This window comes from Thamnophis elegans, chromosome 2 (assembly GCF_009769535.1).
Source record: "Thamnophis elegans isolate rThaEle1 chromosome 2, rThaEle1.pri, whole genome shotgun sequence".
NCBI classification, from domain to species: domain Eukaryota; kingdom Metazoa; phylum Chordata; class Lepidosauria; order Squamata; family Colubridae; genus Thamnophis; species Thamnophis elegans.
Window position 1 is genome coordinate 115,087,088 of NC_045542.1, and position 17,911 is coordinate 115,104,998.

Sequence of the window (17,911 nt, forward strand, 5' to 3'; positions counted from 1 at the left end):
GCCATGTGGGAAACCTATGGACTGGTGGTGGATGAAGGTGGGCTACCCCCTTGAGGAACCTCTTGACTAAAGGCAGACAAGGCAGTGGAGTGGGGCCCTCCCCAGGAATCACCGTGGCTAGTGCTGCTAACTGTCTCCTAACTAGCTAGGGACAGTCCCTTTTACAGACCCTCCTGGATGAAATCCAACACCTGGGGTACCGAGGTCCTGGTAGGGGTCACGTGGGCAGCCTGACACCAGGAAACAAACGTCAACCAGGTGGCATCATAAATCTGATTGGTTGACTGTCTGTGGGAAGCCTCGATGGTTCTGATCACTTTCTGGGACGGGAGGGTGCCTCTCAGGCGCTCCCGCTCAATCTCCACACAGCCAGTTGGAGCCACTGTGGATCTGGGTGGATCAACTTTCCCTGTAGTAATCTCATCTCCCTCCACGGTCTCCCTGCTGACAGGCTCAGCAGGTCCGCGAACCAGGCTCTCCTGGGCCAGTAGGGGGGCACTAGGATTACCTCCACCTGCTCTCTGACTGCCTTCTGGATGACCCTGGGAAGGAGAGACGGGGGGGGAAGCGTACAGCAGCCCGACTGGCCCCCTGGAGCGAAGGGTGTTGACCACCTCCGTTCCTCGAGCTGGGAACCGAAAGAAGAACCATGGCAGTTGAGCGTTGGACGGAGTGGCAAACAGGTCCACCACCAGTCTCCTGAACCTTTGGCAGATCCTCTGGAAGAGCTCCTTGGACAGACTCCACTCTCCGTTGTCTACAGTCTCCCGGCTCAGCCAGTCTGCCTGATGGTTGTCGATGCTGGTGATGTGTTCTGCTCCGATAGAACTTAGGTGTTTCTCCGCCCAGTATCCCAGTGATACCGCCTTGGAGTGCAATGCTCTGGATCGTGTGCCCCCCTGTCGATTGATATACGCATTTGCTGCAACATTGTTTGTTAAGATGAGGAAGTGGTGACCTTCTACCGAGTTTTGGAATCATCGTAGGGCGAGGTGGACCACCCAGAGCTCCAGCAAATTTATGTTGTATCGAAGGTCACTCTTTGACCACCGGCCTTGTGCCAGCTGGGAGCCTAGCGTAGCCCCCCAACCGAACAGGCTGGCCTCTGTTGTCAAAATGAGGTGCTCCTTCTCCCTGAATTCGCAGCCCCTGAGCAATGCTGGGGACATCCACCACTTGAGAGATATCAGCATCTGCAGCGTTGCTCGTACATTGAGTGTCGAGTTGCTGGAATCGGCCCTCTGATATGGCAGCAGCCTCCATTGGAGTGTCCTGACATGTAGTCGCGCCCACAGGACCATTCCGATGCATGAGATGAACTTTCCCAGCAAGCTGGAAAGAAGGGCTACAGGAACACAACAATCCTTCCGGATCTGGTTAATTAACTTCAACAAGCTGGACCTGCGGTCCAGGGAGAGAAAAACCTGACCCAACCAGGAATCAACGACCGCCCCTAGGTGGAGGATTTGGGTGGCTGGAGAGAGAGTACTCTTCTCGAAATTAATCGAGAACCCCAAGCCTCGGAAGGCATCAATGACCTGCTGGAGATCTGACCTAGTCTGGGCAGGAGACGCCTCCTGAACGAGGATGTCATCCAGGTAACAAAAGAGCCTGATGGGAATCTCCCTCAGGTGGGCAGCCACTACCGCTAGTACCTTGGTAAAGGTTCTGGGGGCCGAAGCCAACCCAAACGGAAGTGCCCTGAACTAGAAGTGAGCCCCTAGGTAGGAGAAACGTAGGAAACGCCTATGCTCAGGGAAAATGGGGATGTGCGGGTAGACTCAGTGAGGTCGATGGATGCCATATAGTCCCCCTCCTAAATCCCTGCCAGGATGGACTTGAGAGAGGCCATTTTAAAGCATCTGTATACCAGGAATTGGTTCAGGAGTTTTAAGTTTAAAATGGCTCCCCATCCCCTCGATGATTTTGGCATTAAGAAAAGGTTAGAGTAGAACCCCTTGCCCCTCTGGTCCCCAGGGACCGCCTCTATGGCCACAATGTCGAGCAAGTGCTGGATGGCCTTCCACATCTGCAGATGCTTATCAACATTCCTGGCCGGGGGAATACCTGTAAACAATTGGGGGGAGAGGAAAGGAACTCTAGACGGAGACCATAGGTCACAGTACTGAGGATCCAGGTATCTGTGGAAATCTCTGCTCAGGCATCTGCGAACAGAGCCAGGTGGCCTCCAATGGGTAGGGTCGTAGGGGACTTGCTTGCCCCGGTGGAAGGGGCGACCCTCCCCAAAAGGGCCCTTTGTTCTGAGGCTGGAAGAGGGATCTGTCCCGATTGAATCCCCTGTCGGGTAGCCTATCCGACCTGTCAGGAGGATACCTGCTCTGGTGAGTTTCCTGCTCCTGTGGTCACTGTGCAGACCAGCAGTAGTAGGGCGTGGTCCTCTGCTCCACCTTCTTGGTTGATGATGGTAGCACCTTTTTCTTGTTCTTACCCTCCACCAGGATTGGGTCAAGGGAAGCTCCAAAGAGGGAGCCCCCTGTATAGGCTGCTGAGGCCAGCTGCCACTTTGCCTTATTGTCCTCCTGCCATCCTCGGAGCCAAAAGAGGCAACGAGATACGACGAATGATGCCATAGCCCTGGAAGAAAGCTTCATAGCCTTTAAGGTTGCGTCAGCCAAAAACTGAGCAACTGTCACTAATTTGTTTAGGTCCTGGTGTAGACGGACATCCTCTGGTGGAACGCGCGCCAGGATCTGTTCCATCCAAAGGATGGCCATACGACAGAAGAATGATGCAGAGGCCACCACCTTAATGGCCCAAGCTGACGACTGGAAGGTTTTCCTGAAGATCATCTCCGCCTTCCTGTCCTCTGCCTTCAGGTTGTCTGCCACATCCTTGGGTACCAGCGAGGCTGGGGCAGACAAGGCCAGGTGGATCCACAGAGGGCATCTGCAATGCTTGAGAGGAATCTGGTTCAATGTTATAGAACCGTCTGTCATTACTGCCTGGAGTAGGGAAAACCCCGGGTGTCTCCCACTGCCTCCTAACTATTTCCAGGAATAAATTGGGAGCTGGGATCTCCTCCTTAACAGTTTTTGGCTCGGGATAGACCGGGCCCTGGGGTTTCTTCGCCGGCTCCCCTTCTTTTGTCCCCTTGCCCCCCCCAGGTGTGCCATGACATGTGCTCTGTGTAGGAGGGACCGGAAATAGGGTAGGCGGGAACAACTCAGTGAAGGCAGGGGGGGTCAGGCTCCAGATACTCCTCATCCTCAGAGAGATTTGGGTCTCACTGTGCCTTGTCCCCCAAGACTGACCCCTCACTCACCAGGGAAGGGGTCCCAGGAAGACAGACTGGCAGGGTCGGGCCACGTGGCTGGGATGATGAAGAACTGGGGACCATGACTTCTCCCTGAGGTACAGGCCAAGGCACTTGATGCTGCATGCCTGTAGCCACACCTGAGGCAATGGCTCTTTCAATGAGATTCTGGAGGCCAACAGGCAGATCCTCCATATCTAAGGAACCCCAGCTGGGTCCCACTGGCACCTGATTAAGGCTGGGGATAGGTGCCAGGAAAGTCCTGGATAGGTCTCTCCCTCCCCACTGTGTCTCTTGAGAAAGAAACTCAGCCTGATTTTCTACTTGGTCAAGATCCTCCATGGAAAGGGGGGGGAATGGGCGCCCCCACTGCACTCCCTCAAGGAATCTGATGACCTAGGGGGAGAATCCTGCCTAGAAAGACCCCCTAAGGGTGATCTGAACCTGGAGGGGGAGGGGCTGATCCTGCCCTGCAGAGCCCTCAACCTCTCTGCCCTGGAAAAGGTTCTCACTAGAGCCGTGTGCCTCCTAGCTTCGTCTCTTTGGCTGGCACGGGAAGGGCGAGTGTCAGCTGAGGTTTTAAGCCTCCTGAAAGAAGCAGTGGGACGCTGCCTGGAGGAAGTCCCTTCTCCAGGGGACATGGGGGGGAAGGGGATCTATCCGCTATCACGCAGCTACTTACGACCACTCCTCGTGCTTCCTGTGGTTCCCTCCTCACCTCTACCCCGCAGCCAGAAGGATATCGGTCCTCACTTCCTTCGCTGCAGGCCCTAATCTTTTAAGCGCTGCAAGGGCCTGTTTCAGGGTTGTCGTGGCTTCTTAGGGAGTCTGCTGCCGCTGCGCACCTTCCCAGCCGCTTCTGTCGCTCTTGGGGCTTCTGCAGCCTTTGCGCTCTTCTGCGCCCTCTTTTAATCCTGCTGCAGCAAGGCGCGCTCTGTACTAGGCTTCTGGGCTGTTGGGCTGGAAACCAGAGCCCTTTAGCCCCCACCGGCTCCAATCTGCCCGCTCAAGGCTCCATGTGGTCGCTGGTCAAAATGGCTGCTGGGACAGCGACCCAGCCACTGGAGCCTCCAAGCCTTGAGATTTAACCCTTGAGTAGCTGGAAAAAAAACACAGCTATCGGCAGGGACTTACTGGGAGGTGAAGGAAGGGTCTCCTTGTGAGAAGGAAGCAAGCTGAGTCGAGGATGGTCCAGAAAAGGTAAATCAGATCAGGAGTCAATAAATTTCAACCTCTCTTTGGCCAGACTGGATTGAAACTGGAGTCAGAGGAGAGGAGCCCAGAGGCGTGGCTTCAGCTTCAACCCAGTCTCAAGGCCAATTGGCTGTGATAATACCATCACTGGACCATCCTGCAAACCCACTCTGGAAAATTCACCTGTTCTCCTTACTCTTGCTTTGTTTTCTTGTACTGGGATCACTAATTGTAATATTGCTCTGCTGTGAAACATAGAGGGTATAGGAGTATGACCAACTCACAGCTTCAACCAGACGTAGGAAATTGTCATTGCCATTCTTGCTACAATCCTCCAGATAGGATTGGGACCTTGCCAACTCTCTTAGCTCTTTCTTATGCAGCTCCATGTGTTAACAGCACCTTGACAGGCTTGGGAATTTCATTGTGAGGCTAGCCTCTGTTACCTGAATGCTATGTTTCCCATTCTAAATCTATAATAGGAAGGAGCTGAAGCAGTGGTGAAATTCAATTTTTTATACTACAGGTTTTGTGGGCGTGGCTTGGTGGGCATGGTGTGGCTTGGTGGGTGTGGCAGAAGGATACTGCAAAATCTCTATTCCCACCCCATTCCAGGGGAAGGATACTGCAAAATCTCCATTCCATCCCCTCTCTGGGACAAGCCATAGGTGGCATTTGCTGGTTCTCTGAATTATTCAAAATTTCCACTACCGGTTGTCCAAACTACTAAAAATTTCCACTACTGGTTCTCCAGAACCTGTCATAACCTGCTGGATTTCACCGCTGAGTTGAAGTTTTATGAAGCCATGGACCATAATACAATACAATAGCAGAGCTGGAAGGGACCTTGGAGGTCTTCTAGTCCAACCCCCTGCCTAGGCAGGAAACCCTATACCGTTTCAGACAAATGGCTATCCAACATCTTCTTAAAGACTTCCAGTGTTGGGACATTCACAACTTCTGGGCGCAAGCTGTTCCACTGATTAATTGTTCTAACTGTGAGGAAATTTCTCCTCAGTTCTAAGTTGCTTCTCTCCTTGATTAGTTTCCACCCATTGCTTCCTGTTCTACCCTCAGGTGCCTTGGAGAATAGTTTGACTCCCTCTTCTTTGTGGCAACCCCTGAGATATTGGAACACTGCTATCATGTCTCCCCTAGTCGTTCTTTTCATTAAACTAGACATACCCAGTTCCTGCAGCTATTTTTCATGTGTTTTAGCCTCCAATCCCCTAATCATCTTTGTTGCTCTTCTCTGCACTCTTTCTAGAGTCTCCACATCTTTTCTACATCGTGGCGACCAAAACTGAATGCAGTATTCCTAGTGTGGCCTTACCAAGGCATTAAAGTGGTATTAACACTTCACGTGATCTTGATTTCTGTTTATGTAGCCTTGAACTGTGTTGGCTTTTTTGGCAGCTGCTACACACTGCTGGCTCATATTTAAATGGGAGATCCCTCTCACAGTTACATCAATTTGGTTTAATCTAATATATAGATTACATATATAATCTATATATATGATTATATATATAATCTATATAATATAATACACACACACTATATGTGTGTGTGTGTTTGTGTATGTATGTGTGTGTGTGTGTGTATGTATGTGTGTGTGTGTGTGTGTGTATGTATGTATGTGTGTATATATATATACACACACATACACACATACATACATACACACACACACATACACATACACACATACATACACAAACACACACACACATATAGTGTGTGTGTATTATATATATATAGTCACAACCCCCCGGTATGCCCAAATATGGGAGGAAGATAACTACTTCCATTCTCTGTCCTTCGGCTCGTCACAAGACACCATCCAGACAGAAACCCAATATTTTTTACTGTTGCCTTTTTGTTACATTTGTTATATTTGTGCTGATAAATAAATAAAGGGAGATTAGTATAGATCTATTTCAAGCTATTTAGCTCTCATCAGCTAGCCATACCCATACCCATACCCATACACACACACACACACACACACACACATATATGCTTTAATCTAATAATTAATCTTTTCTCCCTGAATTTTAGATTGACTGGCACTGTGCTTGTGAAATTATAAACGGAAAGGCATCTGTATTTATTTAGGCTTTCAGTGCTTTGCATATAAAATAATTCCACTTAACTGGATGAAACTTTAATTACAGCAAAGACAGGTTATGTAGCACATTTCTTTTGGGTCTTTTGTGTGTCTGTATGTATGTGTGGAAACCCCCTCCCCCTACAGAAATCATAATGGATGAGACTAGTAACAAGGAAATAAATTGCAAGCAATTGTGTCTTTTGGAACAAGTCATTAGGGCAAAAGGACATAGTAGATAATGATTTTATATGCAGTTGCTTTCATTTTATCAAAAAGTATGGGTTTCTGCAGAAACCTGATAAGGCTAAAGTCATTTAAAGAGTGTGGGTTGGAATGGGGATGGATCTAAAGATATGGCATCAAATGTTTTTGAGGAGAGGCATCATAGACCTTCTGGACTAATCCATAGCTGTTTCTTCCTCCACAAATAGAGAAGGTTGTCTTATCTCCGATGAAACATTCAAAAATTGACAGTGTTTTTTTTTCTTAACACTGTCAATTAACAAGGAATAACTGCTAATAGCAATATAACATTAGGAAATGAATTTGTTAGATACATTTGAAATGGCAAGGGAGAAGGAGCATATTCTCCAGTGCACTGCTCAGAGAGCCCAAATGCTGGGTTAACACAGCCTATCTGCCCTTGGACTGAGTGATGTTTTTCTTGACCACGCCTCCCTTTGCCTGCACATGCTCAATTCGAAAACTCAGTCCGCCCGAGTTAGGGCTGTTTTGGGAGAGCTCCAGTCTAAGAGCAGAAAGGCTGGAAAAAGTTTCCCAATTTGGACCACGTTTAAATTCTCAGATAGAGGAAATCACACTTCTACATCAGGTCTGTCTATTTGCCTCCAGTGAGGCTTCCGTCGCTTTAAGAGAAGGGCTGCCGGGTTTTCCCTGCTGTTGCTAATTGCAAGCACTGCAGGGGGTTGAAAAGGCTTGCACAGCGGGGGCTGGCTAGCAAGGGAGCAATTAGTGGGATAAACCAAGTTCCCTGTTGGAACAGGGGCGTCCCAGGGGGAGGAAAAGTCCAGCAAGGCTCTGAGAAGGCTCTAAAGCAGGTGAGCCGGATTGCTAGGATTCCCTCGCCTGCTCCATTTTGCCCGGCAACAGCAGCGACGGCTGGAGCCTTCGCGCGCCTTTCAGGGCTGGAAAGAGCGGGAAGCGGCTGCGTGCGCACCCCCGCCATTTTGGATCGCTCCGACTCACTGGGCAGAGCGGCAGAGCTCAGAGCGTGCTAGGAACAAGGCAGCAAGAAGAGCCCAGCCAGCCAACGGAGCCTCAGCGAGCCCTCAACGACTGCAGAACGCCGCGGGGAGGCTGGGGGCTAGTCTGGGAAGCCAGCTAGTCTCTCCCTCCGGAAAATAAGCTAAGTCTCGGGGAACCGAGGGCGGTGGGAGGAAGGAAATCCGACCCCAAGGCGGCCCTTCCCTCCTGGAGATTCTGCCAGCGCTTTTGGACTGCAAAGGCCAGCGCGTGCCCATCCCAACTCCAGCTATCTCCCAGGCCTCGTGGGGACCTGAAATGGCTGAGGAATGCAGGGAGGCCTTAGGGGATCAGGTGGGGCCCTCCAGCAAGCGCTGCAAGCTGGATCCCTCTGTAAATAAAGGCAAAGGGCACAAAGGCTCACTTGAAAGGTCTTCTCCAAGAGCCACAGTGGATCCCAGGGAGGTTTCAAGGCCCCTTCAGCCAGAACCTAGCCCAGACCGTCGCAGCAGGGAGTCAGCTTCCCCTGATCGTGAGGCCCAATCCCCCGGGGACAGTGAATTCTTGTCTGGGGATAACTATGCATCCAGGGATCCATCTCCTGAAGCATCTTGGGGGTACCCCGACTCCCCTAGCTCCTCCATCGGAGAGGAACGAGATTCTGTCCAGAATTCCCCCTTTGGGAAGGGTGGATCCAGCTCAGGCAGGCCTAGCCAGCGCAGGACCAGTAAGCAAAAGAAAAAAAGGGGGAAAAGTCCTGCTCTCTCGGATGAAATGAGGGAGGTAATTGCCTTAGCCATCTCCCAAGGGATAGCTGAAGGCATTAAGCGCAAGGGCTCTCGCAAGGGCAAGGCCCCAAAGGAGAAACGCAAACCTCGGGCCTCCACCTCTAAGGAGCCTGTATCCTCCTCCCCATCTTCAAGCCCCTCTCACTCTGGGTTATCAAGTTCTGAGCAGGAAGAAGGGGAGATTTTCGCCCTTTCCGAAGACGAAAACCCCACCCCTGACAAGCCAAAATTCTCTGGCCTATTTCAACCGTCATTATTCAAGTCTATCTTGCACAAAGCCATGACGGCCACAGAGTTAGGCCCCACCTCCAGGCCTGAGGCCTCTCAGGATTCCACTTCCAAGGATCTTAAGCATGGGTTGTTCAAAGAGACAGTAGAAACTCCCGAGGTTATTCCTGTGCCAGACCTATTTATGGACGCGGTACGGCGCCAGTGGCTACAGCCAGGCACCCTGACCAACCCCAGTGGGGGGGATAGAACTCTATATGCAGTAGAAGATAAAATGGAGGAAATCCTCAAATTCCCAGAAGTAGATGCCCCAATCGTGTCTCTGACTTCCAATTCCAACCTGCCAGCTGAGCTCCTAGAGGGACTTAAGGCAGAAGATAAGAGGTCAGAAAAGGCATGTCAGAAAACACACATGGCGTCTGCCTGGGCCATCAAGGCATCCACCTCTGCCTCCTTTTTTATTAGGGCCACCCTATTCTGGCTGCGCCAACTCAGGTCCAGACCCCCGCCCAGGAAATCTAGGTGGCGCCATGAGCTAACCAAGATTATTACCGCTGTCGAGTATTCGGCGGAAGCCACCTTGACAGCAGCAAATTCTCTTCCAGAGCTCTAGCTTCCAATATCACCTCCCGCCGCCTCCTATGGCTCAGGCACTGGCAGGCCGAAATGAAGGCTAAATGGAAGCTGGCATCGGCCCCATTTAAAGGGGGCTTTCTGTTTGGAGAGGCCCTGGACAAGTTTGTCACCGAAACCAAGGACAAACGCAAGATCCTTCCGGCAACCTTTAAAAGGGGTGACCGGAAAGGGGCGGGGTCCTTTCGTAAGAGACCCTACAGGAGCCAGGAAACAGGGCAATCTTCTCACCCTTCCTCCTATCAGAGGCCCTTTCAGGCAGGGGGGGATAGGCACCAAGACAGATCCTTCGGGGCTCGTGCCAACCAATCCCAGTCTTCCTTTCGGAGACCATTCCGAGGAGGAGGAAACAACAGTGGTGGATCCCGGCCCTTTCGTAAGGGAAAGTGACGGTCACAGGGATCCCCCCATCGGGGGTCGGCTACGGCTGTATGCCGACAGGTGGGAGGAGATAACATCGGACAAGTGGGTCCTCAACACCATTCGCAAGGGCCTTCTCCTGGACTTCCTATCCTTTCCCCAAAGAAAGTTTATCCGCTGTCCTACCCCCAGGAACCCAGAAAAGAGGGAACGCATGAGGGCAGAAATCTGCCATCTCCTAGAGATAGAGGCGATAGAGCCAGTCCCCAAGGATCAGCAGGGGAGGGGCTTCTATTCGATCCTCTTCCTAGTGCCCAAAAGTTCAGGGGGGTGGAGGGCCATCTTGGACCTCAAGAGCCTAAATCAGCATCTGGCTTACAAGAGGTTCAAGATGCAGTCACTCCACTCCATCCTGGGCTGTGTGAGGGAGGGGGACCTATTGACATCAATAGATCTCAAAGAGGCCTACCTGCATGTCCCCATCCATGTGGCCCACAGGCGGTTCCTGAGGTTCTACGCGGAAGGGAAGCATTTCCAGTACAGGGCTCTTCCCTTCGGGCTATCATCTGCGCCCAGAACATTCACCAAAATTCTGGCAGTGCTAGCGGCTCATCTCCGCAACCATCCGGTTCGTCTGGAATGTTATTTAGACGACATAATCATTCACTCTCTCACCACCAAGCAGGCACACCGCGATGTTTCTCTAACTGTGCAGACCCTGCAGTACCATGGCTTCTCTGTCAACATGGAGAAGAGCCAGTTCCGACCATCCACCTGTATACAGCACCTGGGTGCGGTCATCAACTCCACCTCCTGCCAGGTATTTCTTTCGCCAGACCGGCTGTCGAACCTGAGACGCAGAGTGAAGCACTGCAGCCTTGCCAGGTCGGTACCCATCATTCAGCTGTCCCAGCTCCTAGGGATAATGATCTCGTGCCTGGGGGTGATTCCCTGGGCTCGCCTTCACGCCAGGGAGCTGCAGTGGTTTCTGCTGCCAGTGCAGAGGGCCAGGAACAGCAACTCACTCAGGCGGGTTCGGCTCCCACGAAAGGTGATCCGGTCTCTGGCATGGTGGAGGTCCAAGGCAGTCAGGAAGGGCTGCCTGTTCAAGGAGCCGGAGAGACTAGTTGTCACCACGGATGCCAGCCTCCTGGGGTGGGGCGCCCACTGTCAGGGCCACCTAGCCCAAGGCCGATGGACTCAGAGGGAGGCCGCCCACAGCATCAATTGGCTGGAACTGAGGGCAGCTCGCCTAGCGCTGAGAAAGTTCGCATCTCTAGTAAGAGGGGCTCATGTACTGTTGATGACAGACAATGTGGCGACAAAAGCGCACATAAACCGGCAAGGGGGCACTCGATCAAAGGCCCTCATGCTCGAGGCAGAAGCGCTGGGCAGGTGGGCGGAACGTCATCTGGCTTCTCTCAGTGCAGATCACATCTCCGGCGTAAGCCACCGGGAAGCAGACTGGCTGAGCCGACAACGCATCGACCACTCGGAGTGGCGCCTGCACCCGGACCTGTTCCAGCAGATCCTGAGGAGGTTCGGCAAGCCACAGGTAGACCTGTTTGCCACACACAACAACACACAGCTCCCACGCTTCTTCAGTCGCTACCACTCGCCCCAGGCGGAGGGAACCAATGCTCTGAGGTCAGCGTGGCCTCAGGGACTTCTGTATGCCTTCCCTCCACTTCCGCTCATCCCTCAAGTGGTGAACAAGCTCCTGACTGAAAAGGCAGACCTCATTCTGGTGGCTCCCTTCTGGCCCAGAAGGCCCTGGTACGCAGACCTGGTCAGCCTCTCAGTTCAAAGACCTTGGAGAATCCCCCGGGACAAGATTGCCCTCAGCCAGGGGGCCATCACCCATCCGGAGCCCCAGTGGCTGCAGCTAGCCGTTTGGCACTTGAAGGGGAGCTCCTGAGAAAGCAAAAATTCTCTGACCAGGTCATTCGAACAATCCAAGCGTCCAGGAAGCCCTCTACGACTAGAATCTACGATGCCACCTGGGCCGCCTTCTCACGGTGGTGCAAGACTAGGAACATAGAGGCCTCCTCAGCCTCGATCCCCCAGACCCTAGACTTTTTGCAAGAGGGTCTGGATAAGGGCCTTGCAGTCAGCACCCTCAGACGCCAGGTTGCAGCGTTGTCTACCATCCTGGCAAAGGGCTCCTCTCGCTCGCTGAGTCAGCTCCCCCAGATCAAGAGCTTTCTCAAGGGAGCAGCGAACATCAGCCCTCCAACTGTTCACCGGTATCCGTCATGGGATCTTCCATTTGTGCTTAAGGCCCTGACCAAAGCCCCATTTGAGCCTTTGAAAAAGACCAGTCTGCGCTACCTCACCATCAAAACCGCTTTCCTGGTGGCCATTACATCCGCTCGCAGGGTAGCCGAGCTTGCTGCGCTCTCTGTCAGGGAGGATTTGTGCGTAGTTCACCCGGACAGAGTAATATTGAGACTTGATCCGTCATTTGCTCCGAAAATTAACTCCCTGTTTCACAGGACTCAAGAACTTATTTTGCCCAACTTCTGTCCCCATCCTTCTCACCCTAAGGAGCGTGAGTGGCACAAGCTGGACGTGAGACGGGCCGTGCGCACGTATGTAAAGAGAACAAAGGACTACCGCCGGTCAGAGGCTTTCTTTGTCTCCTTCCTCCCTGCGTCCCTGGGCCGCAAGGTCTCCTCTCACACTGTGGGACGTTGGCTACGTGCTTGCATCAAACTGGCATATGAGCACCAGGGCAAGACGGCTCCGAGACGAATCACCGCTCACTCCACCAGGAGCGCTGCAACGTCTGCAGCCTGGGCAACCCAGGCCTCTATCCTAGACATTTGTAGAGCGGCCACCTGGGCCTTTATTAGAAACTATATTAAAGAAACTTTATTAAAGGCCCCCACGGCCTTTATTAGAAACTATAAGATTGACACCTTTGCCTCAGCCGAAGCCTCCTTTGGCAGAAGAGTATTACAAAGAGTGGCTGAAATGCCAGAGGCTTCGGCGCTTCCCCACCCTGGGACTCAATAGCTTGGGCATGTCCCAGCATTTGGGCTCTCTGAGCAGTGCACTGGAGAAAGACCGTTGGCTTACCTGAACGGTCGTTCTCGGGGCACTGCGAAGAGAGCCCAAACCCACCCGGGTGTTTGTATTTTGAACGATGTGGCTGTATTGACTGTAATTGATTACAGGACGGTTCCTTCGTTTTCGAATTGAGCATGTGCAGGCAAAGGGAGGCGTGGTCAAGAAAAACATCACTCAGTCCAAGGGCAGATAGGCTGTGTTAACCCAGCATCTGGGCTCTCTTCGCAGTGCCCCGAGAACGACCGTTCAGGTAAGCCAACGGTCTTTTTGTATATTTTAGCATATAGTTCCAATAGAAAAGGATATCTGTAACTTGGAGTTCAATGGACGTGGTCTCTATGCTTGATTGTTTGCAGTTACCATCATTATCTGTTATTTAGCTCAGAGAAGAAATGCCTGCAAACAAACAACTAAATCCAGAGAGCAACAAGAATTCCATATAGTTATTTTCTGAATTTATATGTTTAAATTATATAAAGGTTTTTGCTGAACAATCTTATGTATTTAAAATATATAATTACCTGAAAGTAGACAACACCTAATCAAAATTAGTGGACCAGAGGAATGCCATCAATATAATTTACTTGGACTTCAGCAAGGCTGAATAAAGTAGACCATAACCTACTACTAGATAAAGTAGAAAAATGTGGGTTAGACAGCATCACCACCAGATGGATTCGTAACTGGCTGACCAACCGCACTCAATGTGTAGTCCTCAATGGAACTGCATCTACATAGAGGGAGGTATGCAGTGGGGTACCCCAAGGTTCTGTTTTAGGCCCAGTACTCTTCAACATCTTTATCAATGATCTGGATGAGGGGATAAATGGGGAACTCATCAAATTTGCAGATGACACCAAGATAGCAGGAATAGCCAATGCTCCAGAAGATAGGTTTAAGATACAGAAGGATCTTGACAAACTAGAACATTGGGCATTAACAAAATGAAATTCAATGGTGAAAAAAGTAAGGCAAGAAAAACAAAATGCACAGGTACAGTATAGTTGGTACCTTGCTCAATAATAGTAACTGAGAGGGATCTTGGAGTCCTAGTGGACAACCATTTAAATATGAGCCAGCAGTGTGCAGCAGCTGCCAAAAAAACCAACACAGTTCTAGGCTGCATAAACAGAGCGATAGAATCAAGATCACGTGGTGTTAATACCACTTTATAATGCCTTGGTAAGGCCACACTTGGAATACTGCATTCAGTTTTGGTCGCCACGATGTAAAAAAGATGAGGAGACTCTAGAAAGAGTGCGAAGAAGAGCAACAAAGATGATTAGGGGATTGGAGGCTAAAACACATGAAAAACAGCTGCAGGAACAGGGTATGTCTAGTTTAATGAAAAGAAGGACTGGGGAGACATGATAGCAGTGTTCCAATATCTCAGAGGCTGCCACAAAGAAGAGGGAGTCAAACTATTCTCCAAAGCACATTAGAACAGAACAAGAAGCAATGGATGGAAACTAATCAAGGAGAGAAGCAATTTAGAACTGAGGAGAAATTTCCTCACAGTTAGAACAATTAATCAGTGGAACAGCATGTGCCCAGAAGTTGTGAATGCCCCAACACTGGAAGTCTTTAAGAAGATGTTGGATAGCCATTTGTCTGAAACGGTATAGGGTTTCCTGCCTAAGCAGTGGTTTGGACCAAAAGACTTCCAAGGTCCCCTCCAACTCTGTTATTGTATTGTATAATATGCTTATAATCTATATTTAAATTTTGAAAATTAAAGTAGAAAGTGGGATATAAAGTTAATATTAAAGATGAGAAAAAATCAGTGTATCTGCTGCTCAGTGAAACAAATGCTTACAGGTAATCTCAAATGCTTATAGGCAATGCATAAAAAGAAAAATGCTCACCTTATAGTTTAGTTAAATTTTAAGTGTTCTGTGATTATGAAGAGCAAGATAAAAAGGGGAAGGATTGAAATTTGATACAAGAAAAGGAATACTTGTTTTCTTTTGAATATGCTAAAATTTCTAGCTAACTGAAGAGATGTATGATTGGAAGAGAAAAACTACTATCTTTAAAAGGGGAAACAATAATCAGGGATTACAGATCAACCAGTAACATTTATATCTGGGAAGATTTTAGAACAGATTGTAAAACAATCATTCTGTAAGGATCTTGATTTTTAAAATATTTTATTACTTGATTTTTTAGCCTACCTAAAATTTAGGATGCATATACCTAATGTTTCTATCTTCTGTTTTCCCCACATCAACAAGCCAGTGTGGTTGGTCTAGGGAAAGTGATTGGCCCAAAATAGTACCAAAGTGGGGCTAAAATATTGGTATGATGACAACTTTCTTTATTTCAGCAAAACATTTGAAAAAATATTATCCATGACATTCTGATTAACATGCTAGTTAAGTGTGCACTTAATAGTATGAAAATGTAGTTTTCCTTTTTAGTTCTGCGATTCAGTCATATCTGAAACTTGGAAACTAGACAAGTCTCTATAGTTTTCTTGGCATGAATTTTCAGAAATTAATTTTCTTTGCCTCCTTTCTAGGACTGAGAAGGTGACTAGTCAATTGTCACCTAGCTGGCTTTGTGCCCAAGATGATACCAGAACTCAGTCTCCAGGTTTCTAGTCTAGTGCCTTAACCACTATACCAAGTTGGATCTTAGTGGATAGCTAGTTAGTTAAAATTGTACTCAGCAGCCGTAGATAATCTGTAGAGTGAGTCTGTGATAAGAAGAAAAAGGTCAACTAATCTCCACAACTTTAATTTTAACTCAGAACAGTTAAAATTAATTGAAAATTAACAGTTAAAATTAACTGATCATGCACACAATTATGGTGAACTTAATTTCACCAAGTCATTTATGCTGTGAAAACACCTAAACCCAACTAGTTAGATTGTTTTTCATTCTTAGTTCACCAAGAAGACTAGCTGTAAAATAAAACTGGTAGAAAATTAATAACTAAGGCCTGATGTGCAGAATATACTGTACCTCCTAATACTAATTACTTAAAATGTTTAAATCTGTTGCCTGTTAGGCCAGTGGAGAAGAAGATAGTGTTTAAAAGTATTTTTTCTGGTTCAGAGGCCAAAGGGATATTGGCCTCTGAACCAAGGCACTTCTTGGCCAAGGCACTTCTTGAAGAAAGTAGCAGGAAATATATATTCTCTGATTACTTTTGACCTGGTGACTGTGATATGTCTGGCCACAACCATTGGTAAGATGATTATTCCGTTAATGACTTTCATGGCCCTATGTCAGTGCTGACATCCTTAGATATGCAACTTCATATCTAATCTATCATAAAATCCTTGCTCAGGGAAACCCATAGGACTTGTGCTGCTATAACCCATGACTTCTACTGCTATGGTAAACAGCATCCCTAGACTTCATCACTGACATATGAAAATCTGGGGGACAAACATATTTCTTGAGGCAGAATTGGTGTACAGTTCAAGGATTCTATAGGATTTGTGGCTCCTGCTCAAAGAGAAGATGGTATCTGCGATCGGGAAGGTTTGCAAAAATTTTTTATTCAGTTTGTATAGTGTGCTAGCCAATTTGTATAGTTACATCTTGTGTGCCAATTATATTTATTCCTTAATTGTAATGTGCAGTTTCATGGTCACCTGTGCTGTAGTCATCACTTGATTAAATTGTTGTAACATGCATGACATGTGACTGTCCTTGATGAGTGTTTGGAAGTGTAAACTGGTATAAAACAGTGGTGTTTTGTGATTTGATATACTACAATATGCCATTATTGCTATATGAGTAGAACTGGTTTAAAAGGGGTTCTGGATTCATTTCAAGATCTTAGTTGCCCTCTAAAACCCTTTGTGGACTGCTTATCCCTAGTGGTTTCAGTACATCCTTCTAGATCTGACAGAGTGGGTGTGCTTTAGTTCCCATTTGTGAAGCAGCAGCATCTTGTGGGTCCCAAGAAGCATTTCTTTTCTATCATGGCTTCTGTTTTGTGGAATAGTATCCCTTTCAAGATATAGCTGACCCTGATACTATTATGCAGAAGGCTGTTAAGATCTTGCTTCCCAATCACTTGGGCTGGGTTGTTGATGGAGGTCTAGCATGGCTGTGGTTTTGCCAATATGTTGACAATTTCCTTAGCCCAGTTTCTGAGCCACCTGGCTCTTAGTGGTGTTATTGCTTGTGTTTTAATCTATTTTAATCTATTTATTATTAAATTTATCTTGGCATGGGGTTACTTTGGCAGATTACAATAGTACAATTGTAGAATTTAAATTGATAAAAAGTGTAAATATAAAACAATAAAAGAGCAAAAATAAATGATGAAAGTACTGCAATACGAATTAAAAGATGGCCAGGGAGGTAGCAGCATGCGCAGGGCAGATGGGATCAGCTATTAGCATAATAACAATCTACAGTGGTTTTTGGATTAATGTCCTATAGTCGTAAATCTGTGTCAGTTGCCAAACTCCCAAAATTAAGTAATGTGACTTGGGGATGACATTTTGCTTCCTGTTGAAAACAGATTCTATTGCCTGCCCACTTCCGGATGGTAAAAAATTAACCATTGTGATAGTTATGTATCTAGTGATAAGTCTTTAACATTCAATATTTCTTTTAGAAACTTAGTGTTGGAAAGAACCTTAAAGTTCTCCAGTGTGGTTGCGGGAAGGTCCAACAATGGGATTATCATGTCCTTATCTGCCCAGAGACTAAGTCATTTAATTGTAGCCACGCCTCCTTGACTCTCCTTGGCCCCAGTTTCAACTCAGTCCAGCCCAAGGTAGAACATAATTTCTTGGCTCTTTCTCTCTCACATCACTGTCCGCAGACAGGTGGCAGTGCTGTCTACCATGTTAGCAGGTAAGGGATGAGAGCATCTGGCCGGCCAATCTTAGACCAGTAATTCATAGATTTCCCCCCCCCCCCCGAGACTTGACCACGGTTCTACAGGCTCTCTCACAAAGGAGCCCTTCAAACCTTTGAAGACAGTTAGCCTTCAGTTTTTGACTCTTAAGGTAGTGTTTTTGGTAGCTATGACATCAGCTAGACTCATTTCAGAGCTGGGCGCTCTTTGGTCAGGGT

General features: G+C 48.4%; 1 protein-coding gene across 13 annotated transcripts in view; it reads left to right on the plus strand.

Moving 5' to 3' along the window:
- Positions 1-17,911, plus strand: part of SLMAP (sarcolemma associated protein) — a 92,867-nt gene that overhangs the window by 12,495 nt on the left and 62,461 nt on the right. Inside the window, exon 1 of one of the 13 annotated variants that reach the window (XM_032209264.1) lies at positions 16,254-16,357. The exons of the other annotated variants lie outside the window; for them this stretch is intronic. Within the exon in view, the coding sequence (XP_032065155.1) occupies positions 16,337-16,357 (21 nt within the window). The 5' untranslated portion in view covers positions 16,254-16,336. Of the gene's footprint in view, positions 1-16,253; positions 16,358-17,911 lie in introns of those variants that run through there. 13 annotated transcript variants of the gene reach the window in all.